Here is a 26,191-nt window from a genome sequence, read left to right on the forward strand (position 1 = left end):
TTCTGATTGTATATGTGGATGATATTGTGATTACAGGAAATTGGGAGGAAGAAATTCAAGAGTTGAAGAAATTTTTTGCTTCACAATTTGAAGTAAAAGATCTTGGACCTATGAAATATTTTCCTTGGTATTAAAGTAGCTCGGTCTGACAAGGGTATTTTATCTCCCAAGGTATATCCTTGATCTGTTAAAGGATACATGGAAACTAGAGTGTAAACTAATCGATACTCCTGTGGATCCAAGTCATAAACCTGGAAATTGTGAGAGTTAGACAGTTCTAGATGTTCATCAATATCAAAGACTCATTGGGAGGATGTTATACCTTTTCATGCCTTCGCAGGATATTGCCTTGGTAGTGAGTGTTCTGAGCCAGTGTATGCACTCACCTAGACCTACTCACTTCAAGGTTGTTGAGAGGGTTCTAGCTTACTTAAAGAAGCACCCAGGAAGGGGCCTCCTCTTTACCAAGCATGGTCACACAAAGTAAAAGGCTATACTAACATTGACTGGGCAGGTTCTATTGATGATAGGTTTACTACTGGTTACTGCACTTTTGTAGGAGGAAATTTAGTCACTTGGAGAAGTAAGAAACAGTCTGTGATGACAAAGTCAAGTGCAGAATCTGAGTATAGAGCTATGTCTCAAGGAGTTGCAAAATTGTTGTGGTTGAAAAACCTCCTAAATGAGTTGGGTATATGGAATTCAGATCCTATGTCATTGTATTGTGATAACAAGGCCACTATCTGTATTACTCATAATCCAGTTCTCAATGAGTGGACCAAACACATTGAGATTCACAAGCACTTCATTTGTGAAAAAGGGGAAAGGGGTGAAATTTGTATACCTTTTGTTGAACCAAGGGAACAAGTGGTGGATGTCCTTACAAAAGGACTGAATACCCTGCGCCATGAAAAGTTATGTATCAAAAGTTGGGTATGCATGATATCTACAACCCAACATAAGGGGAGTGTTGTAAGGGGTGTTTTTATGAATATTTCAGGCACAGGGGGTTTCTTGTCATTTTCTTTCTTCCAAGGACCACTCTTTAATTATTTATTTTATTATTATTATATTAATGTGAAGTGGGAGCCGCCACTAAACCATTCAATTTTCCTTCATTCTGTTCGTTGTCTCCTTCCCTTCTCCTCTCTTCCTTTCTTCTCTCCTAGAATATTTTGTGATTAATTACAGGTAGTGTTGAATGAAGGGGGAGAAAAACTACTGTAGTCTTTTTTTTTTTTTTTGATAGGAAACGGTAACTTTCATTAGATAAAACCATAAGAAACAACTGTCACCTTCCAAAGTAAAAGGTGACCCCTGAATAACAAAAAGCTTACGACACTGCACAAAACAAAAACTCCCGATTCACCCCTTGTTTTGCTAGGTAGTCAGCTAAAGCATTTGCTGACCTCCTAGACCAATACACTTTTGCATCCAGCTCCCTTGTGAGAAAAACTACCGTAGTCTTGTAATAGTGCCTTACCATAATCTGTTATGGTTATTGTTGGAAAACATGGGGTTAATGGTGTAGATGCATATTTGGTAGTTAGCATCTATATTTGGTAGTTGTGTAAAAATAGGAATGTGTGAATATGTATTCCTAGGATTGTGGAAGAGTATAATCCCTTAAATATGGGATTAAAATAGTTAGTCCCTTAATTATAGGGATTGATTTAGGAAGATGTTTTCTAATTATTACAGCAGCTTACTGTATAAATATGCCGGTTGGCAATGGAATGATAAGATCAGTTTTTTACCATTTCAAAACATGGTATCAGAGCTCTAGGTTTGCCAACCTTGAGATTTTTTTTTTCTCCGGCCTTCATTGCCAAATCTTTCCCCTGCTTTTCTGGCCTTCATTGCCAGTTTTTTTTTTTTTTTCGTGTTTTTCTGGCCTTTAGTGCTGATCTGTAATCAGCAGTGTTTCTCTTCCTCCATTGACAATGTTTGACGTGACTGCAATAAGTGCTCCCGTCCAAACTGATGAAGGAGAAACTAATTCTCATCCTCATACTGGTGATTTGCAGAATATTCAGGCAACATATAGACTGAATGGCCAGAACTATTTGAAGTGGTCACAACTAGTGCGTACCTATTTGAAGGGAAAAGGAAAAATTAGTCACCTTCTTGGAACAGGACCAAAATTGGGCGAGCCAAATTTTGATGCTTGGGACAGAAGACTCCATGATTATGTCATGGTTGTGGAGTTCAATGACACCCGAGATTAGCGATACTTGTATGTTTCTTCCCTCTGCAAGGGCTATTTGGGACGCTGTCCGACAAACCTATTCCAAAGCCCATGACGCTGCTCGTGTCTATGAGGTCAAAGTGAAGACAGTGGCGGCCAAACAAGGGAGCAGAAGCATTACAGAGTATGCAAATCTGCTGCAAAATTTGTGGCATGAGCTTGATCATTATCAGGTTCTTGAGACAAAGTGCCCCGATGAAGCTGTGATCTTGAAGAATTTTATTGAAAGAGATAGGGTGTATGATTTTTTGGTCGGACTGAATGCTGAATTTGATCAGGTCCGAATACAAATTCTCGGCAAAGAAGAAGTGCCTCCATTGAATGAAGTTATAGCCCTTGTCAGAGCTGAGGAAAGCCGTCGTGGAATCATGCTTGAGCCTAAAGATCCCGAAGGTTCTGCTATGGTGACAAGGGAAGGAAATTACCGTGGTTCAAAGGGTGAGAACAATCACAACTTGACTCGTGACACAACCACCCGTGACTCTAACGATAACCTCTGGTGCACCTATTGCAAGAAGCCCAGACACACAAAAGATCGCTGTTGGAAACTTCATGGGAAACCTCCCACATCCAACAAGGAATGGGGCAATCGAGGAGTTTCGAAAGTAGTTCAACAGGCCCATAACGTCTCCACAATCCCGCAACAAGAGCACTCAAGTCAGGGGCTATTTAATGATGAAGAAATTGAAAGACTAAGGGGTTTCCTGGGATCCTTGAAACCAGGAAGTGGTTCTCCCTCTCTTGCTCTCTCGGGTGAGTCTTTATCTCTAGGATTACATGTCTCGGCTAGTGTTTTTCCATGGATTCTTGATTTTGGAGCTACTGACCACATGATACCCTCTTCACTACATTTTCTCACCTATACACCCTGTCCTAGTAGTAGGAAAATTTCTGTTGCTGATGGTTCTTTCACCACAGTGGCAGGAACTGGAAATATTTAGATTACTCTATCCCTATTACTTAAAAATGTGCTTCGTGTTCCTAAGTTATCCACTAGCCTTATCTCTATACATAAACTCACCCAGGATGTGAACTACAATGTTGTGTTCTTTCCTTCTTACTGTGTATTTTAGGACCAGGTTTCGGGGAAGAAGATTGGACTTGCTAAGAAAAGGGATGGGACTCTACTACCTTGAAGCAACCAGCAAACCATCTCACACTGTTATGCATGTCACACACGAGTCATTCTTATCTACCTCCAATAAAGATTTAATTTGGCGTCATCACTTTCGTTTCGGTCATCCTTCATTTTCTGTTTTAAAAACAATGTTTCCTTCCTTGTTTAAAGGGATTGATGTTGAAACCTTTCATTGTGAAGTTTGTGAATTTGCTAAACACAAAAGGGTATTTTTCCCAATCAGCAATAAAAGATCTTCAATCCCTTTTTATTTGATTCATTCGGATATATGGGGCCCTTCTCAAATTCCCAACATTACTGGTTCTAGATGGTTCGTCACCTTGATTGACGATTGCACTAGGGTCACATGGATTTTTCTTCTTAAGTCTAAATCTGATGTGGGCACCATTCTTCCCAACTTCCATAACATGGTCCAAACTCAGTTTGGTGTGAAAATTAAAAGGTTTCGATCTGATAATGCTACATATTATTTTAATCAGAATTTGTCCCCATTTTTCCAGAAAGAAGGCATTGTGCATGAATCCTCCTATGTTAACACTCTCCAAAAGAATGGGGTATTTGAGAGGAAAAATGGCCATCTATTGCAAACCACCCAAGCCTTTCTCTTTCAAAATTGGGTCCCAAAACAATATTGGGGGGAAGCTGTCCTTACCACTGCATACACCATAAATAGACTACCATCTTAAGTTCTTGACAACCGAAGCTCAATACAAGTCCTCTCTCAATTCTACCCTGATATTCGAACCTCAAATAATCTCACACCAAGAATTTTTGGTTGCACTGCCTTTGTTCATGTCCATAATAAGGGAAAATTAGATCCACGAGCAATCAGGTGTGTCTTCTTGGGATATTCCCCAACTCAGAAAGGTTACAAGTGTTATCATCCAGCCACCAGAAAATTCTACACCTCCATCGATGTCACGTTTGAGGAGAGACAATCCTTTTTCACTCAACCTTATCTTTAGAGGGAGCCCTCATTAATGGAAGATAAGGCCTTGGATCTACTCTCCCTAGATGTATTACCCTCCACACAGTCATCCAACTGTCAAGAATCACATCCTTTTGAGTCACATTCCTCTGAGCCCCATATTTCCGAGCCTCAACAAGAGTCAAACAACCCGACTATTGAACCAAATCTAGACACTATTAACCCCACCAATGATGTGCATGATGATGTGAGATATATGCAGGTTTACTCTAGGAGAAGAAATCCAGATCCTCAACTTGTGCAAGTCCAAGATTCAATTCCTAATCCTAGAACCGAGGGATGTTCAGAACCTGAACTTGTACCTTCACAGTCTGAGTATGAGTATGACCTACCTATTGCCCCGAGAAAAGGAACCAGAGAATGTACCAAATGCCCATTGTACCCTTTAGCCAAATCTGTGTCGTTCCAAAGATTCTCTGAACCCCATAAAAGTTTTCTAGCCAGCCTTAACACCATCCAATTCCTAATACTCTAGCTGAGGCACTTTCTAATAAGGAGTGGAGAAAAGCCATGAGAGTGGAAATGGAGGCACTAGAAAAGAACAACACGTGGGAAGTTGTGGATCTAACGAGAAACAAGAAGGTTGTAGGATGTACATGGGTGTTCACGATTAAGTACAAATCTGATGGGTCATTAGAAAGGTACAAAGCACGACTGGTAGCCAAGGGATATACACAGACTTATAGGGTAGATTATCAGGAGACTTTTGCCCCAATAGCTAAAATGAATACAATAAGGGTGTTGTTGTCTTTGGCTGCTAACTATAATTGGGATTTGCAACAGTTTGATGTAAAGAATGTGTTTCTCCATGGTGATCTAGAAGAGGAGATATACATGGACATTCCACCGGGTTTTGGAGAAGGCATTAAAGGGTACAAAGTTTGTAGGTTGAAGAAAGCACTATACGATCTCAAACAGTCTCCGAGAGCATGGTTTGAAAGGTTTACAAAGGTGATGCTTAGTATAGGTTACAAGCAAAGTCAAGGTGACCACACATTGTTTCTCAAACACACAGCCTCAGGGGTAGTTACTGCTCTATTAGTCTATGTGGACGATATAATCGTTATTGGGAATGATAAAAAGGAGAAGGAAGCATTGAAAAACTGCCTGGCCAGAGAATTTAAGATAAAAGACTTGGGGAGACTAAAGTATTTTCTCGGAATTGAAGTTGCACAATCTAAACAAGGCATCTTTATCTCTCAACAAAAGTATGTTGTTGATCTTTTGAGAGAAACAGGAAATATGGCATGTAAACCAGCTTCCACGCCTATAGATCCCAATCATAAACTTGGAGAATCCAGCGAGAATGCAAGTGTAGACAAGGAGATGTTCCAAAGACTGGTTGGAAAACTCATTTATCTTGCACATACACGGCTGGATATTGCATATGTTGTAAGTGTAATAAGTCAGTTTATGCATAATCCTAAAGAAGTTCATCTACAGGCTGCTCATCGAATTCTGCATTTTTTGAAAGCCAATCTAGGGAAAGGAATTTTATTCAGAAGGAATGGGGGACTGGCTCTTGAAGCATATACTGATGCCGATTATGCAGGATCTCCAGTAGATAGACGGTCCACTTCTGGTTACTGTACCTTCTTGGGAGGAAACTTAGTCACTTGGAGGAGTAAGAAGCAAAATGTAGTGGCTCGGTTGAGTGCAGAGGCAGAGTTCAGGGCTATGGCACAAGGAGTGTGTGAATTACTCTGGTTGAAGATAATTTTAGAAGACTTGAAGATTCCACGAGAAGAGCCTATGAAACTATATTGTGACAACAAGTCAGCCATCAATATCGTTCACAATCCTGTTCAACATGACAAGACGAAGCACATTGAAATTGATCGACACTTTATAAAAGAGAAACTGGACAGCAAGTTGATTTGCACTCCCTATGTATCTACAAAAGGACAACTGGCCGATGTACTTACGAAAGGGCTCAATAGTACAGACTTTCGTAGAATTGTAGCCAAGCTGGGAATGGAGGATCTCTATTCACCAGCTTGACGGGGAGTGTTGGAAAACGTGGGGTTACTGGTGTAGATGCATATTTGGTAGTTAGCATCTATATTTGGTAGTTGTGTAAAAATAGGAATGTGTGAATATGTATTCCTAGGATTGTGGAAGAGTATAATCCCTTAAATATGGGGATTAAAATAGTTAGTCCCTTAATTATAGGGATTGATTTAGGATGATGTTTTCTATTTATTGCAGCAGCTTACTGTATAAATATGCTGGTTGGCAATGGAATGATAAGATCAGTTTTTTACCATTTCAAAACAGTTATATCGATTTTGGTAATTGATCGCCCTTCATAAATATCTGAATCATCTGGACTGTTTAATATTTGAATGTATTGGCTTGCTAGAAGGACAAAACAAAGGAAAAAGAAAATAAGAACTAAAGAAAAAGAGAATTGTTGCAGCAAACCCAAGATCTAGAATGATTGGCAAATATAGAAACAAAAAACTCAGCAACTCAAGAACACACAGAAATTTAATGTGGTTCAGCCTGTTGCCTATGCCTACAGGAGGAGGAGCAGAAATCCACTATATCAAAAAGTGGCAGTGGTGGAGGAAGCAAAGGAGAGAGGGGGGGGGGGGGAGAGGAAGGGGGTTCATAGGGGTTTAAAAATTTTGTATTTGCTTTTAGTTAATTTTTATTTATTTCGTTGAAAAGTAAATTACAAAATCCAGTGACTGCGGAAGACATCCCAATGAATCTATCTTTTCCCACCATTAAAACTGCTCCCTGTATGGTGATGATCTGGATTGTTCTCAATAGTTTTTTTGGGTGAATAAAATGAACTTTTATTAATCTTTAAGATAAAACTTTACAAGCATCCCTTAGAGAGGCACGAGATGCTACCTCTCTATAAATAGCCCAGGGTTCTCAATAGTTAAACAGCCCAGGGTTCAACCCATCAAGCTCAGCAGATCCAGACTCCTTCTAAACTGCCTAGTGCCTATCTGTAGATGATCATGTAAGCAATAGTGCAATATCTATACTCATCTCTGTTGCACAACCTGTGGGTGACTTTAATGTTGATAAAATCTATCATCACATCTTAGGTTTTGTCTTGTTTAGGAAGATTTTATCATTTCATTCCTCTCATGTGTCCATAAAACGTGGGACAATTATAGCTGTATTAAGTTATTTACGTGTGGGCGATGGTGAAAAATAATCATAACAATTATATCTGACGATATCAAAAAGATAATTATGGCAGGATTAAATGCATTTTTGTGTCTCAAGTTGTTTATTTGATAAAGAATATCTAATAGTAATGCACCAAATGCTTCAATTTAGCATTCATCAATCAAAATCTAAAAGCAATTTACATACTTATAGAAAACTATTTGATATTTAATTTGTTGGAAAGAGGGGCATTATCAGCCGAACCTTCATCCCTTTGTACAGAGCTCGTGATCTGCAAGAACGAAGACATGAATGATCATATTCTGATTTCACATATTCCTGAAGGCGATGAATCTTATTTCTCCGACGCCATTGTTTCCAAGACCAGGCACAAGGATAAGCAAGCACTGAAAGTATGCTGTGCACTGACCCTTCCCACCACTCATATGCAGCAACAGAGTTAATCTCATCAATAAATCTGTTGAAAGCATCTTCATACCTGTCAAGGGATTTTAAATGAATTGTAGGGCATATGAAAGGAAATAACAAGAGACTTCCACTGTATATGTATGTATGTATGCTAAAGAGGGCATCATGAACTGATAAGCAAGCTGTTTGAACAAGGTTGTTCTTTTAAACACTGAAGAATCATTAGAAAGAAAGTTCCATCAGATGGCTATTTTGGAGAATACAAGGGTGTATTTTGTAAAGTGGTTCCTTATGCAAAGATTAAAGTGTAATTCTAGCTTTGTATGGTGGCTATTCTATGATTTCAATGTATTATGTATTGGAGGCTTGTTTAAGCCATGATTGGTTCAGGTTATGGTTGAGAGAGTGAATGAGATGGCTGGATTTTCATGAATGTATCTTCAGTTATTTTTCTAGTATAATGGATCTAGCCCCCCCCTCTCCTAACAATGTAGGATACAAAGCTGAACCATGTTAAATTTGTATACCTTTTTCTTCTTGTTCTCTATCTCATCCAAGGTTTAGAATGTCAGTGTCAGTGGAAATATTAGCCATGTCGGAAATGTTGAATATATCATATAGAAATACAATAAAAATTATATAAATAACGGAAACATTGTTAAATATGTGAAAACATAGAATGATATTCTGTGAATTGATAAAATAAGCATAGGTATACCTTTTTAAATTACTAACTTGTTTCAACCATCAAACAAAGCTTAGAAGCTAGGTTAATAAACACAACAATATGCTGAGAAATTGTCCTCTAAACTCTAAGAGTAGGCTATAGAGGCAAACTGCATTAAATATGTTCTCTTTTCTCTTTGATTTATCTTTCTTGCTATTTCTTTCTTCTCTATTGATGACAGGCTAAAATAAATGATATTCAGGAATGCCTATTGTTTGAATAGATCAGGCCCCATTGCATGTGCTTAGGTATAGATATATAGTTGCTCTTACAGTACCTTGTACCATCCCTTCATTTTATTATATTTATGAATTCATTCCACTCCCTAGAAGTTGAAATGATTCCTTACACAATCTCAATTATTGCATCAGGTGGAGAGTAAGGAAGATGCCATGGTTCTCTGAAGGTATTGGGACCCATGAAGTACATTCTATGCACATGGCTTTGAGTTTCTTCTGCTCTGCTCGTTCCACGCACCTGGGTTTTAATGCATGCATCAAGTACAAGAGTCTCATTACATGATACCATTAGCATACTGTTCTATTCCAAGAAATGGAGAAACTTCAAAAGAGGTGGCCTGTATGAAGTTATAGAATATACCTCTGCTAGGGAAAGGAGATAGGGCAATTGGTGATGATTGTGGTGTTCCATAGAATCTGCAGTATGATAGGGATAATCTGGTCCAACTAATTTAATTCTCAAAGTAGTTAATAAAAGAGTTAGAAGCACCAGAATGAATGACAGGGTAAGGGCAAAGGTCCATGGCCCTCCAAATGTATATACAAGCTCTTCAAGAGGTGTATAACAATTTGGCATCCTATACTTGTCAGATACGCATTTATATGGGCAAGATGGCTGAGTAACTCCTCCTGCAGTTATAGTCAACACGATGCATGAGACAAGGAAAAGATTGAATAAAATAAAAGGCAAAAGGTAGTAATTCTCCTTGACAAGGGATGGTGTAGGTAGGTCTGATGTGGTTTAGGGGGTTCCAGGCACAAAGGCTAATATATAAGATTCTCATGTAAATTCATGAGACTGGTTTACCAATTTTTAGCTGCTGTACATGTCTCCTGTAATCTCAAACAGCACTCCAGGAGATTTTGTTCATTCACCATATGAATAAAACTCTGTCAATCATGTTTCTGATTAAAAGAAGGGGTAGTAATTTGAATATACCTAAAATAAAGGAAATTTTCTCTTTTCAAAAGTGCACTTTTGAGCATGTGCCCAACTGACTACCTTACAAGAAAATGGATTCCATTGCAGAATTACCTCGTACATATATAAATTCCGCACGGTGCGGTAAGTACTCAAGAGAGCAAGGAATGCAAAGAGATACATCAGAGCCTTCAATATCTTTGTAAGTCCCAACAGGGCATTCCTGAGAATATGTTTCAGGCAGAAAAAAAGACATTAAATTGGAGCCAATTCTTGTCTAAATATCCAATTAAGCACCAAGAAGAAAGGAAAAAGGAAAAAAAAGGGAAATAATAGAGGATAAAGGACTCAAATAGAAAGTGAAGACTGTTGACTCTCAATTCTCAAAAATATCTGTAGGGAAAGCAATGGATTGGACAATAAGATCAAGTGGAGGGGATTTGGGGGAATCCAGTTCCTCCCAGAATGGAAGCTTTCGCTTGGTTAGTGGCTTTCGACAGCATACTTACTGCTGACCATCTAAAGAGCAGAGGGATTTTCCTGGCAAATATCTGCATATTATGTTGAGAGGGCAAAGAAATTGTCTTTCATCTGTTCTACTCTTGGAAGACATCAAAGCTCATTTGGAGATTCTACCTCTCTTTATTTGGGGAGAGTGTTTTTCCAACATAGCTCTACAGCAGAAATCTTCTCTTCCTGGCCAAACTTAAACAGAAGCAGGAAAGCAAGGATAATGTGGAGCTGCATTCCTTTAGCAGTGTGCTGGGTTCTTTGGAATGAAAGAAATAGAAGACTTTTTGAAGACAGATCAAAGAACATTGAAACACTAGTTGCTCTGGTTGGGAAGCTAGTAGCGGGTTGGGTTTGGGTGCTACCAGAATTTGATCAAATCAGTAGATCTGAAATTGGGAGGAATTTTTGGAATTTTCTAGAAATTCAGCAGTTGTAATTTGGATTATTGTCTGCTCTTATTAACAGTTAGTTTGTTGTGTGAGCAGTGGTGACACCTTGTCACAACCAATACATGGGAATGGAAAACCTAAAATATTGAAGTTTAATATTGTTCAAGTAAGAAGTCATTTAAAAAGGAGATAATAAAAGAATTAATAGGGCATAAATGAAATAAAGGCCATGAAAGAAGAAATTCAAAATAGCCATACATTGCAGAATGTACCATAAAGTCCTTTGGGACACTTCTTCCCTGTAATGGAGCCTGCCCCTCCACAATGACCGCCACTATCCCCAACTCCTCCACTGTTAGAAGTGAAGTAAAAAAATTATAATCCAAGAGATTTGATAGAAAGAGATATTATAGACGAGGTTTTTTTTCCTATATTGGATATCAAGATAATAAATGTATAAAATAAAATTCTAGTGATAAATTCTGAACTGGAAAAAAAAAATCCAAGATCTGAACACTTGCTTCTATGGTAGATATCACAGTTATTATACCATAAAAGCTATTATCTTTATTTTATTTTAAGCATTTATACGTATGGTGGTATGTTATGGAGCATATACCTTCTGAAATTATATAATCATTCCATCTTTTTAATTGATGAGTAAGATTGAAATTTTATAAAAAAATTACGAGTATTGGTTTCCCATAATAGTCAAATACTTCATCTTTTACATCCACCTGATAACCTTCTCAAAGGCCCCCTTCCACTTAGAAGATAATAGTGCATAATGCACCATGCTTGTGGAGAATGTCATAGCAGCTATTCAACTCTCCTCCCACTAAACAAGAACATATGCATGATGGGGACTGACAATGTTGCGACCTGCTATCACGTTAGATCATACTCAAAATTCAAACACCATTCCTTTACTCTCAGCTTGCTAAACATTTACCTATCAGTATCAGTATCCCAATCGGTAGTTTTATGGTAGTCAGTTTCTTCCCAAAAAGCCTGAAGTGATGAATAATACATGGAAAGTAATTTTTCCCCTTGCCAAGTATTATTTACTTCTGTGCACAGATGATAAATTCTGGTAGAGTCCTAAGCCTGTGAATGTCTCTGAATTCATCCCAAATTGCTTTAGCAGTAGAGGAACAAAAACAAATTCCTATTTATGTATGGCTGCATAGAGCTAACAAGCCACAACATCACCATCAAATTGAAGTCACATCTGCCCCCCACAGAATGTGCCCCAAAAATGTCCCACAGCACATCCCGACCGTGTATTGGGAACATCTCCCAATGACAAGTACGGGAGATGTTCTCAATGCATGCTAAGATGTGCATGTGGGGCGTTTTTGGGGTGTGTTCTGTGGGGGGAAGATGTGAACTCCCATCAAATTTTCTTGTTCCCACTTTGAGTTTTTGGGATCTTCTGACATAATCTTAGACTCCTTGTCAGATATTCCAATTTACTCATTTTACTAATATACATATTGGTGGATTGATCCCATTCAAGATAATTTGTTCCGTATAGTTTCAATGATGTCTTCTTCATATTTAGGGCATTACTATATCCAGTCTTTGGCCTACTGTGCTTGAACTAGCATAACCAGACTGGCCACTTGATTATGTCTTCACTAAGTCACTATGGCAATACAACTAGGGCTGTTAAAGAACCAGTTTTGGATTGGACCCAATCTGAACCGAAACTAATCAAATCGGTTTGGACGGTCCAGTATAATATATTGGGTTGGATCAGCAGCATCAATTGGTCTGCTTCCTTATTGGTTTGAGTCAAACCTAAGTCGAACATCCAATAAACCAATCAATACAAAGCCAAAACCCTAGTTCAATGAACCAAACCACAGAATTCTTTGATCAAAGGCTCAAAGTCTGAAACCCTTGTTTGAAGTCTCAGTTGAAAACAGTTCACTTGATGTATGGAACTGTTTGAGATTAGATGCAAAACAGAAACTAAACAAACAAGAGAGGAAGAGAAGAGAGAGAGCTGGCGGCAATGAGTGTTAGAGAGTGAGAGTTTCGAACTTAACCTCACTCTAACACTCTAAACATTTTATTAAGGTGTTAATCTTTGATAAATTACAGAGAGGCCCTTGAGTGGGCAGAAAAATACAAAAAACAAAACATTACAGAGTATGGGCCCAGAATAAGGCCCATAACAAAGAGAAACATAACATAACATGAAATGACAGTCTATGGGCCATTCGGCCCATCTCCTCTACACTCCCCCTCAAGCTGAGCATAGATGTTAATCATGCCCAGCTTGCCAGTGTCATGTTGAAGCCTTGCCTTGGAAATGCCCTTGGTGAGAAAATCTGCCAATTGTCCTTCAGAAGTAATGAATGGAAGACACACTTCACTGGAGGAGACTCTTTCTCGAATAAAGTGTCGATCAACCTCAATATGTTTGGTTCAATCATGTTGTACCGGGTTGTGAGCAATGTTGATGGCAGCCTGATTATCACAATACAACATCATGGGTTTGTCATGATCAATCCCAAGTTCTTCCATTAGGGACCTTAGCCACAACAATTCCAAGACTCCATGTGCCATGGCTCTATACTCTGCTTCTGCGGAGGATCGGGCCACAACAGATTGTTTCTTACTCCTCCAAGAGACAACATTACCAACCACTAGACTGCAATACCCTGAAGTAGATCTTCTATCATCAATATTTCCAGCCCAATCAGCATCAGTATAGGCTTCAAGTTTCAGATGACCATGCTTGGTAAATAGAATTCCTTTTCCTGGAGAGCCTTTCAGATAGCACAAAATCCGTTATGCTGCTGCCATATGAGTATCTCTAGGAGCATGCATGAACTGGCTAATGCAACTGACAGCATACGCAATATCTGGTCTAGTCATGAACAGATACAGAAGCTTCCCAAGAAGTCTCTAAAAGACCCCTTTGTCTTCCAACAAAGTTCCATCCAAAGCTGAAAGTTTGTGACTCATATCAATGGGAGTTGCAGCTGGTCTTGCACCCAGTTTTCCAGTTTCAGACAACAAATCAAGGACATATATTTCCTTTGGGAAATAAGAATCCCATCCTTGGATCTGACAACTTCTATGCCAAGGAAGTATCTCAACTCCCCCAGATCCTTAATCCCAAATTCTGTACGGAGGAAAGACTTAAGGGCCAGAATGCCTGAGGCATCATCACCAGTCACTATAATGTCATCAACATACACAATGAGATACACTGCTAGAGATCTACTTTTCTTTACAAACAGAGTATGATCTGACTGTGTCTGAACATAGCCGAATTTAACAAGTGCAGCTCTAAATCTCTCAAACCAAGCTCTAAGAGATTGTTTGAGACCATAAAGTGATTTCTTCATTTTACATACCTTTCCTTGCATATCTCTCCCATACATTCCTGGAGGAAGACACATGTTGACCTCCTCATGTAAGTCACCATTCAGAAATGCATTCTTTACATCTAACTGATAGAGAGGCCAATCAAAGTGAACTGCCAGAGATAAGAGAACCCTCACAGATGTCATCTTGGCAACAGGGGCAAAAGTCTCCAGGTAGTCAATCCCATATGTCTGTGTGTAGCCTTTTGCAACAAGTCTGGCCTTGTACCTCTCAATAATCCCATCAGCCCTGTATTTAATGGTAAAAACCCACTTGCACCCAACTGGATCCTTCCCTTCAGGCAAATCCACCACCTCCCAAGTACCATTTGCATGTAGAGCATCCATTTTAGTCTTCATGGCATCTCTCCATTCTGGAATCCCAAGAGCTTCTGATACAGACCTAGGAATGGGGTTAGAAGCAATAGAAGAGAGGTAGGCAAAGTATGAAGGAGAAAGCAGGTCATAAGAAAGGTGTTTGGAAATACAGTGTGCAGTACACTTCCGCTTCCCTTCCTAACAGCAATGGGGACATCAAGGTCTGGGAAGGATGATTCCAAAGGAGCTGAAGCAATACCTGTTATCTCATCTGTGATTGGGAATGCATGAGCCTCATCTGTTGTAAGGGAAACTACTTGCTCATTCCCGGATCTCTGATTATGGGTAGGACGAGGAGGTAAAGAAATAGGGGCACTAGGATAAGAGGTATGAAGTGATTGATCCTCCTTTGATTCATTTGGTGAGGATACAGGTTTGTCAAGAGGCTCAACTGGGACAGGAAGAGGAAGGGCAAAAACTTGTGACAGATTCTCCCCCTGTGGACAATGTCCTTCTTGAGAGGAACCATAAAAAGGAGAAAATTCATCAAAGGTAACATCCATAGAAACATGTCGAGTGCCAGTCTTTGGATCAAAACAACAATAACCCTTTTGTGTGGGGGAGTAACCAAGGAAGATACATTTGTGGGCTTTCGGTTCAAACTTATGTCTCTGCACACTTGGAATGTGAACATAGCAGGTACAACCAAACACACGAAGAGGAATTGGGAAGAGATCCTTGTCTGGATGAAGAAGACAGAAGGGGGATTTAAACCCTAAAACCCTGGATGGCATACGGTTTATGAGATAGGTAGCAGTAAGTACAGCATCACCCCAAAATTTTGTGGGAACATGTGAGGCAAACAAAAGGCTCCTTGCAACTTCAATAATATGTCTATTTTTCCTCTCAGCAACTCCATTTTGTTCAGGGGTTCTAACCCAGGAGCTTTGATGAATAACCCCCATGTCAGAGAGATACAAGGATAAACTCTTCTCAAAATACTCTTTTGCATTGTCAGATCTGAAAACTTTAATTCTGGTCTCAAATTGAGTTAAAACAAGCTCAAGAAATTGCCTCACAAGTCTTGGGACTTCATCCTAGGATTTCATTAAGTATATCTAAGTGAATCTAGAAAAGTCATCAATAAACAGGATAAAATATCTGTAACCCCCCATAGAGGATAAGTGGTAAGGCCCCCACACATCAGAGTGCACAATATGAAAAGGAAAAGAGGATCTTTTATTGCTCACAGGATAATTTTTTCTACAATGCTTTGACAACTGACAAGACTCACAATTGAGACTGGACACACTGACTCCCTTAAACAGTTTGGGAAACAAATGACTTAAAGCAGAAAAAAGGTAAATGACCCAACCGACAATGACTCAACATAATTTGACTGACAGACTTTGGAAAAGTAGAACCAAAAGCAACATTCTTGGGATGATTAAAGCATTGGCCAAGGGATGATTAAAGTAGAACCAAAGCTTCATGGCCACTCCCAATCACCTTCTAAGACTTCAGGTCCTGAAACACACAGTGAGAAGGGAAAAATGTTACACAACAATTCAATGACTTGGTCAAGCTACTTACAGATAATAAGTTGGTATTTAATTTAGGTACATGAAGAGTGGAAGATAAGAGTAAGGAGTCTGTAGCCTTGACAGTTCCCTTGCCAGAAATAGGGGCAAAAGAACCATCAGCTAAGGTGATTTTGTCACGACCAGGAAGTAAATCATATGAAACAAACAAAGTGGAAAGGTTGGTCATGTGATCAGAAGCACCTGAGTCTATGATCCATGGGGTTTTGAGATTACTTGAGGTGGATGCATGGTTAGCAGAAGCCCTTATACCTGAGTGAGCAAATGCGGTGGTGGTTGGACTTCCATAAGGGTTGGATGATGAAGTTACACCTTCAAGCTAGCTGATCATCTTTCCAAACTTCTCATATTCAGCTTTCATGGCTGCCAACTGTGCACTGGTAGACTCAACCTCTGTATCTGTGCTTGTGGCTGCATGTGCACTTCCTGTTTTTCTACTATCATTCTTCTTCTAGAATCTGATAGGAACAAGACTGGGATGCAATTTCCAGCACTTGTCCTTTGTGTGTTTCGGCTTCTTACAATATTCACACACCACCTCCTTTCTTGTGCCACTGTGAGCTCCTTAACCCCTTTGGGTTTAATTCCCATATTTGCAAAATGATCATTGATACTGACTCCTTGAACCTGCACTTGCCTCCTACTTTCTTCACTACTGACCAAAGCATATGCTTGTGACAATGAAACATCTTCCTTGGACATGATGTTTTGCTTTGTAATGTCATATTCGGAGTTCAGCCCTGTCAAGAACTCAAAGACCCTATTCCTTTCAACCAATTTCCTGTATGTTTCAGCATCCTTGAGGGTATTCCATGTCACAGCCTATATCAAATCAATCTCTTGCCATAGAGATTTCGGGGTTGAGAAGTATGTTGCAAGTGACTTCTCCCCCTGCCTTAGATTCTTCACATCACTTCTCAGTTTGTAGGCTTTGGCAACATTCAACTTCTGGGAGTAAGTTTCTATAACACTATCCCAGATTTCTTTAGTCGAGTTCATCCACAGATAATGTTGGCTAATCTGTGGCTACATTGAGTTCACAAGCCACCCAATCACTGTGTAATTCTCCGGCACCCATTTCTCATAAGAGGGATCCTCCTCTGGGGGAGCTTTCTTGCTCCCAGAGATAAACCCCCACTTTCCTCTACTGCAAATATGAATTTTTACGGATTGTGACTAGGCCAAATAATTGGTTCCATCCAGTTTAACTGTAGTTACAGCCAACAAGGAATCAATTGTAGTTCCCGAATTATGTCCATATTCAGCAGTGCTCTTGTTCTCAATTTCTGAGAAGTCCATTATGTAACAGCTTCAATTAGGGTTTCGGCAAGCCTTCCAAAAGTGACCTGATTTCAAAGAACTCAGATTGGGTTGAAACAATAGCAAACACAGCAGCACACAAACTCAGTTCAGATCTGATAGCCGTAAGAACCAAGTTCAGTGGCAGCACTTTCAAGGAGAAGAAACCTTGATTCGGCCTTCAAGGAACAATCAGTAGGCCTCCAAACAATATGTATCCTTGGTTCCCAACAATAATTTCCCAAGGAGAACAAAAAATACAGTCCACAGTACCTAAGAGGACTTTTTACAAACACTATGTATGCAACAGTCAACACTTCACTGTTAACCCAGCAGAAATCACTTCAAGAACACTTTGTCTAGGTCCAAGAAGTAGCTGAACTAAAGTAGAGGCTTGTACCACTTAGTTTAGATCAGTTTTCAGCAGTTTTGGAAGTCCAATAACAGCCGAACCACACTTCTAGAATAACCCAGAAATTTCTGAGTAAAATCAGTCCAGCAACAGTGGGCCGAATGGAGGTGTGCTTTGAATGCTTTAACAGTCCTCCCAAATAACAAAATAACTCAGCAAAGAACTGAGAAAACAACTTACAGTATCTCTGGTTTGAACTTCAAACCAGGCTGAACACTTTGCTCTCTGAGCTAGCTTCGAAATCCCCCTTTTCTGATTTCAAATCAGGCTGAAAAACTTGCTCTCTGATTCTTCCTGGTCACCGAACCCTTCTCCAAGTGTATAGAAACTTGGGCACCCTCCAATGACCTCCAAGAACCAGGCGAATGACTGTAAACATTCAGCCCTAGAACCTCCTCATGCAGTTGGCTGAACTAGAACCACATGAGGGACACGCCAAGCAATGACCCGCTCTGATACCAAGTTGAAAACAGTTCACTTGATGTATGGAATTGTTTGAGATTAAATGCAAAACAGAAACTAAACAAACAAGAGAGGAAGAGAAGAGAGAGAGCTGGCGGCAATGAGTGTTAGAGAGTGAGAGTGAGAGTTTCGAACTTAACCTCACTCTAACACTCTAAACATTTTATTAAGGTGTTAATCTTTGATAAATTACAGAGAGGCCCTTGAGTGGGCAGAAAAATACAAAAAACAAAACATTACAGAATATGGGCCCAGAATAAGGCCCATAACAAAGAGAAACATAACATAACATGAAATGACAGTCTATGGGCCATTCGGCCCATCTCCTCTACAATCTCAAAGCACTGAAGCAGCAACCAATGAGCTTTCATTCTCTTCAACTAGAACTCTGGAAATTTGGAACCAGGTTTTTCTCACTCTCCGAGGGCCCTTCTCTCTGGCAAACAATCTATCTCCAGTGTAGGCAAATTATCTCTCTCGTCGCCCTTTCCTTTCAACGAGCATTCATTCTCTTCAACGAACTCTCTTCTTCCAGCTGAAGGTGAATTCTATGCTCATGCTTGTACCTTTTATTTCCCTTATTTAGTTCCGAGTGGATTACTCTTGATTTTGCATTTTATTTTCTCAGGATCCTTTTTTTTTCCTGTTTTGGCAGGGTTACCTCATTCTCCCACCTAATTTTTTTTTTTTTTTTTTTTGTAAAAGGTAATGTAACTTTATTCAAAACAAGCTCAAATACAGACTGAAATCAGACCCATGAAGGTAGTCTGAAAACAGCCAGAATTACAACCTCCACCAGGAACAAGACTGAAACAAGTAAGACAAGTTTAGATTTCTGAATTCCTCAGAAGTAGAAATCCAAGAAATCAATTTGCCCACTGCTCTCTGAATTACATCATCAAGACTTTTAGATCTATTACAGAAAATTCTACTATTCCTTTCTGCCCAAATGGACCACAAGGCAGCAGCAGGGAGTAATGTGTAGAAGCATGTCCTACATTGGTTTGGTGAATTAAACTTTTAGTTTGGGGTTACAAAATACAAGATTGGGTGGTGCAGAAATCTGGGCAGATCGCAACGGAAAATTGAGGGGAAGAGGGGATTCAGAACCGTAGGAAAATGGAGGACTGAGGTGGTGATCGAAGCTAAGACCTTCAAGTTTGAAGAGGAACGGATCAAAGGTAAGGAAGCACTGAAGATTAGAGAGAACAGCAGGGTGACAATACTGGTACCAAAGGAGGTCACGGTATGGATGAAAGGCTTTATAGACAGGGCTATCAACTCCGATAATGTGAATGGCTGGAAGAACTCAATGTCAGTTCCAGGCAAGAAATATGTAATTGAACTGAAAAGAAATTGGAAGGGGTGGTTCATCACGCTGGAGGAGTTCTTTGGAAGAGCTGGGAAACAATTGCTCTGTGTGCTGGAAGGAAGAATGCAGAAAGGGTGGAGGATTTTTGTGAAGGTGTTGCAGTCAAGGATCAGGAAGAGTCAGTTTCGAGTGGAACTACCGGGAGTAGAGAAGCTCAAAATACCTCGACTGCTGGTGTGGTGGTGGTTTGTTCTTCTGTGCATCAAAGAATTCTGGTGGGAGCAGGGACGGATGTTTGGAAGAAAGGAATGGTTCTGGTGGCTGACAAAGAAGTGTCAGACTGGAAGAAAGTGTTGAATGCAGTAGCCGGAGAGATTGGAATTGGAAACGAAGCATTGTTGGTTCCATTTACAGACTCAAAAGCCGTTCTGGATGTTGGCGACCAGGAACTAAGCTTCAAAGCTGTAGAGGTGGACGGAGGTCTGATACAGGTCTAGAATTGGAGTCCCATCTGTAATGAAGTTGCAGTACAAGATGATTGTGTTCAGCTGAAATTTGTAGGTCTCCCCTTCCACCTTTGGCGTGACTCTGTTCTTGAACATATAGTACAGAGTTTAGGAGGAGTCTTGGTGGAAGCTAATAAATGCAGCTTGGTCGCCGTCAAGGTAAAGGTGGCTGGGATTAAGCACGAAGATATGCCTAGGTGCTTCGAGATATGCTCGGATGAAGTCTGGTATAAGGTGTGGGTAGCTACAGAAGTGGAACAGGCATGGCGGGGAAGAGGGCCCAAGGTTGAAGACGATGAGCTAGAAGGGTGGTGGACACGTGGAGGGAAGAGAGTGGGTGGTCAAAAAGGGGTGCAGGCGGAATTTAAGGAAAGGTTTAATGGGGTGGCTGGGGTAACCCAAACGACAAGTCATCTAATTAAAGGAAATAATTCAAATGTTTTTGAAAGGATTAAAGCTAAGGTGGGCTCATCTTTCGCTGACGTGGCGAAGAAGTGGAGTGGCCCAGGGTGCAGTTTGGTCCGGTCCAAGCCGGTCTTGATAGGAGGGTTGGGCGGGCCGAAGGATAAACCGGGGTTTATTTTAAGTGACCCATGTGACAACTTAAAGGGTCGCATAGGTCGGGATAAGAGGAGTTTTGGACGGATGGTAGATAGAAACTTGGGTCTATCATCGTCCCAAATAGCGAGGGGCACTGAGAAAGGCTCACATCAGCGGCAAGTGACCAAACAAGGGAACCTCCAGTGGGTCCCGCATCGTAACAGTGAGGAGTTGAGCCCAGGGCGACACTTCTCAGAGAAGCCAAACCCAAGGTATGCAAGGGAGAGAGCCGAAGAGAAGGAGGCGGCGGATGAAGGATGGGTACTGTGTAGTGTAGATGAAGAATATTCAGAAGACAGTACAGATGATGGTACCAGTATTGGCAGCGTGAACGATGAAGGCGGCTACGGTGCAGGTGACATGGAAGAGTGGAACATTGCAAGGCTGTTTCAGGGGGACTTAGAGAAGAAAGGGAGGCATGAATTAGGCGACCAGGAAGGTTAGTTAGAGGAAGAAAGAAGCTCGGGATTCCATAAAATAGGTGAGGCTGAAGACAGTGAACGGAATAGCCCATTCTTAAGACTCCAGATTGGGCAAGCAACAAAAGAAAGGGCATATCAGGAAAACCTAAAGCAGAGCATGAACACACCAATCAAGGGTGAATTAGGGGTACAAAGGAACGATCGCCATGTTAACCAAGGGACAGATGGACTTCCCAACCAACTCAAGGAGACAGATTTGTACCAACCTCCGGAACTAGAAAGGGAGGTCCCAACCCCTCTCTCAAACCCAAGTTACCGAGTGAATTTAGTTTATGCTACTAACAAGTCTTCTGTGTCCTTTGTTCCAGATTCTGCTCCCGTTCCATGTCTTGCAGCCCATGTATGTGCAGTCAGTCAAAGTGGTGAGACCTCTAAGGCTCTGGGAAGGGGATTGGAAGTTAGTGGAGAGGTGCGGGAAGGAAGGTATAGAAATGAGAAAGTTTGGGAGATTATTGAAAGAATATTTAATGAAGTGGAAGGACATATAAATTGGAGAGAGGGTGGAGAGGATAGAAGAGGGGAGGGCTCAGGGGAGGGGAGGGAAGGAAAGGAGGGTGGGGGTGGAAAAGATAATATGGAGTGCACAAAGGAGGTGGGGGGTATTTATCATAAGGAGGAAGGATGGAGAGAAGAGAAGAGGGGAGGAACCTAAGGAGAGGAGGATAGGGTTGAAGGGGAGTGTGTAGGAAGGGGAGTGGGGGGGGGGGGAATCTAAGCAAGAGGATTTGATAGCGGATTTTGTGGGGAAGTTGGGATGCAGATTAGAAGACTTGAATGTGCTAAAAGATGGACTTCAGAAGATGAAGGAGGTTAGAACAAAAAAGAGAAAATTGAGTGAAGTTGAGAGATTGAAAAGAGATGTGGAAGGTGACAAGAAGTTCGGGGCAAAATGAGAGAGAAGGAAATGGGGAAAGTAGTGGTCAAGGGTAGAAGGGAAGTAAGAAAGAAATGAGAATGAAGATACTAAGTTGGAATGAGAAGGGGATAGGAAGTGCGAGGAAAAGAACAACAATAAAAGAGGTAATAAAGAGTTTCGACCCAAACATTGTTCTATTGCAGGAGTCCAAGAGAATGGAGTTTAATAATAGGTTAATAATAGGTGGGCAAGGAGTGTATGAAAAGCCAGGGGGATTAGTTGGGTGGCTGCTCCTTCTTGGGGTGCTTCAGGGGGGATAGTGACAATGTAGAAGTGGGAAGTGGTTGAAGGCATGGAGGAACTAATTGGAAGCATGGTTTCAAATGTCGCCTGACATATGTCGATGTCGAGGCTCACCGACATGAAAATGGATGGAAATATAAAAATTACATTATTTCGGTCGACATTTCCTATATTTCGAAAATGTCGACCAAATCGGTCCAAATAACAAAAAAAATGCAGTTTTTCCTATTATGTCAATAGGATGTCAACTAATTTCAACAAGATGTCGACTAATGTACATTAATAATATTTCCATTAATAATTTCTATTTAATATTTCAAAGAAAACATTTATAAAAAAGAATTAACAAAATATAAAAACAAAAGAATATATTAATTACTTTATAATATAAAACATAAAATATTTTTCAAGTAATAAAATATTAACTAGTTAGTATTTTTTAAAATATTTATTAAAATCAGAAAATGTTTATTAAAATTTATAATAAATCATATTCTACATTTAATATAAAAAATCGGGATAAATTTAATAAATTTTGTACTAAATCATAATTTATTATAAATTTAGTACTAAAAATCATAATAAATTCATTAAGTTTTATAAGAAATCAGAATTTATCATAATCTTAATACTACAAAAAGGAGAATCAGTTTATTAAATTTATAATAAAACATAATGTATTATAACTTTAATATTTAAAAAATCAGAATAAATGTATTTCTATTTACTAGTGTGAAATAAATACATTAGAATTTATAATAAATCAGAATTAAAAATAAGAAAAGAAAATATCAGATAACCTTGTAAAAACATCAAAATGCATAATAAATCAGTAAATGATCATTTACTAATTTGTTATTGGTCTTAGTTTCTTAGCTTTATATAATGGTTGGGAATAAGATAATAGTCTAGAAATATGTTTTCATGCTTCTTTTATCATTTTACAAAATATCTTTGCATATTTCCACAATGTCTCTAATTTTTACAATATTTCCCCACGACATTTCCGACATATGTCCTATATTTTGGTAAGCAACATTTCCATCGACATCGACATTTTAAACCTTGATTAGAAGATACACAGTATCCATTAAGTTCAAACAGAAGGAGGATGGATATGTGTGGGTACTTACAAATGTCTATGGACCAAATGACTACAGAGAGAGAAAGGATTTGTGGGAGGAATTGGTTGATGTAAGAGGACTGTGGGAGGGCCTTGGTGTGTGGGTGGAGACTTCAATGTGATTAGATACCCAGAGGAAATTAATAAGACCAATCAGAGGGTGACAACAAGCATGAGGAAGTTTAATAGGTTTGTTTGAGCTTAAGGAGATACCGTTGGCCCAGAAGACATTTACTTGGTCAAATCTCCAAGCTAGTCCCATATGCTCTTAGTTGGATAGGTTCCTGTTTTTTGTGGAATGGGAAGAACACTACAGGAACTTGACATCTAGAGCTCTACCTAGGGTGACCTCGGATCATTGGCCCATAGTGTTATGCAAGGAAGAGAGAAGGAGCGGAGGACCTGCCCCGTTTAGATTTGAAAATATGTGGTTACTCCATCCCGGGTTTACCAATAGAGTAAGGGAGTGGTGGAATGAGTGTAACCCATTGGTGGAATGAGAGGGGATGAGATTTCATAAGAACTACAATTTTTTAAAATAAAGACCAAGGAGTGGAATGTCCTGGAGTTTGGGAGGTTAGAAGAAAAAAAGAGAGATTTGATGGACCAACTTGAAAGCCTCGACTAAAGAATAAAGGGGAGAATTTGGAGAGGAAGACAATGAACTAAGAAAGGGCTTGAGAAGGCAGTTGGAGGATTGCCTACATAAGGAGGAAATAAGTTGGAGGCAAAAATCTAGATGTAAATGGTTGCAAGAGGGAGACAGGAATACCAAGTACTTTCATTCTTTAGCAGATGGAAGAAGAAGGAGAAATTTCATCTCCAAAGTGGTTGTGGATGCAACCGAGCTAATCAACATGAGGAGATAGCCAGGGCATGTGTAGAACACTTTAAATCCATTCTAAGAAGGCCTGTAAATGTAAGGGTGTGGGTAGAAGGTTTGGATTGGCCAGATGTAGGGGGATAATAGGAGGAGTTTGGAAAGGAACTTTGACTTGGAAGAGATTGAGGAGGTTGTGTTTTCTATGGACAGAACAAAAGCTCCAGGGCCGGATGGGTTCATAATGGCTTTTTATCAGGACTGTTGGGATATTTTGAAAGAGGACCTTCTGATGGTTTTTGAGGAATTTCATAGGAGAGGAATTGTTAATCCGGGGGTAAATTCTACTTTTATAGCTTTGATTCCCGAAAAGAAAGAAGCTTCACATCCAAGGAACTTCAGACCAATCAGTCTGGTAAACAGTTTGTACAAGATTATAGCAAAGGTGTTATCTTTGAGGCCAGAGAAGGTATTGCCAGACATAATTAAACACAATCAAGGTGCCTTTGTAAGTGGAAGATAGATTACAGCTCAAATCCCCATTGCTAATGAGAGTGTGGAGAGTGTGGATTGGGAATTCGTAAGGAAAGTTATGTCCAAAATGCGGTTCGGGGCTAGATGGTGCAAATGGATCATGGGCTATGTTCGGAATTGTCATTATTCAATGCTAGTGAATGGGACAATGGTAGATTTCTTCCCAGCCACTAGGGGTATAAGACAAGGAGACCCCTTATCTCCTTTTTTGTTTTGTTTTTTTTTTATCAGTAAAAATCTTTCATTAATAACAGAGAGATTAAGATATAATAGCTAAAGATTGCAAAGGAAATTGAAATCTCCAGCAATCAGTTACAATTCTGCCCAATACAATGAAGATCTATTTGCCCCTTGTTTTGCTAGGGTATCCGCCATCCCATTTGCATCCCTTTTAACCCAACCAAATTGAGAGTTGAACTTCCTTGCAAGTGTGTCAATTTCTCTGAAAATAAACTTGAGCTTCAAAGGTGCTGATGTGATGTTTTTGGCCCAAGAGATGACCAATAGATAGTTTCCTTCAATTTCTAAGTCTGTTGTTCCTATTTGCTCAGCCATCTTTGGACCTTGAAGTAGGGCTAGAGATTCAGCCTGTATTGAGTCACCATAACCTATTGGTCTAGAGTAGAGTGCCACCACCACACCCAGATAATTTCTAAACACACCCACTATGCCTGCCCTTCCAAGGTCGCCAAGAGAACTCCCATCGAAATTCAGATTTAGTTTGTTCCATGCTGGTGGCTTCCATTCCATACTTACAAAAACTTTGGGTACATCTGTTTGTGTTATTTCAGCCCAATTCCTTAGTATCTCATTCGTGTAGTAGTTTCTAAAAATCTCCATGGTCTTCACCCAATGTGCAGCTCTAATTTTTATGGCTTCAATAACTTCCTCCATTGTTTTGCTTTTTCCTGAAAAGATTCTTAGGTTTCTTTCCTCCAAAATAGTCCATACTGTAGTTGCTCTCACTGCCTTCCATATACATTTTCCCCTTTTCTTCTGTTGATACGGGAAAGAGGGGCTGAATAGATTTACCACATCCTATGGGGGAGCCTAACTGCATCCAAAGAGAGAACAAACAAAAATCCAAATACCAGAAGCAAAAGAGCAGGATAATAGCAAGTGGGTTAGAGTTTCACCACATCCCAAGCAAAAGAGAAGGATAATAGCAAGTGGGTTAGAGTTTCACCACATCACAAGTGTTTACCTTCCCTAGGAACACTTCCCAATAAAATGCTTGTACTTTTGGAGGGATCGGTTTAGTCCAAATTTCTCTCACTGGGAAGTTCACCCCCATTACCTTCCCTAGAAACACTTCCCAACAAAAAGCTTGTACTTTTGGAGGGATTGGTTTAGTCCAAATTTCTCTCACTAGGAAGTTCACCCCCATAGGGTTAATATGAGTGAGCAAACCAAAGAAAGATGCACAGGAAAAAAAACCATCAGAAGTTGGGGACC

General features: G+C 39.8%; 1 protein-coding gene across 4 annotated transcripts in view; it reads right to left on the bottom strand.

Annotated features, from left to right (window-relative positions):
* Positions 1 to 26,191, bottom strand: part of LOC104609862 (MraZ) — a 127,170-nt gene that overhangs the window by 26,187 nt on the left and 74,792 nt on the right. For 3 of the 4 annotated variants that reach the window (XM_010276265.3, XM_010276264.3, XM_088895917.1), the window contains exons 13-17: positions 10,984 to 11,077; positions 9,938 to 10,046; positions 9,263 to 9,531; positions 9,012 to 9,139; positions 7,771 to 8,005 (exon numbers count right to left, since the gene is read on the bottom strand). In XM_010276265.3, the coding sequence (XP_010274567.1) occupies positions 7,771 to 8,005; positions 9,012 to 9,139; positions 9,263 to 9,531; positions 9,938 to 10,046; positions 10,984 to 11,077 (835 nt within the window). The remainder of the gene's footprint in view (positions 1 to 7,770; positions 8,006 to 9,011; positions 9,140 to 9,262; positions 9,532 to 9,937; positions 10,047 to 10,983; positions 11,078 to 26,191) is intronic. The other variant, XM_088895918.1, reaches the window with a different exon arrangement.

The sequence above is a fragment of the Nelumbo nucifera genome, chromosome 1 (assembly GCF_055504915.1).
Source record: "Nelumbo nucifera cultivar China Antique chromosome 1, China Antique-T2T, whole genome shotgun sequence".
In the NCBI taxonomy this organism is placed as follows: domain Eukaryota; kingdom Viridiplantae; phylum Streptophyta; class Magnoliopsida; order Proteales; family Nelumbonaceae; genus Nelumbo; species Nelumbo nucifera.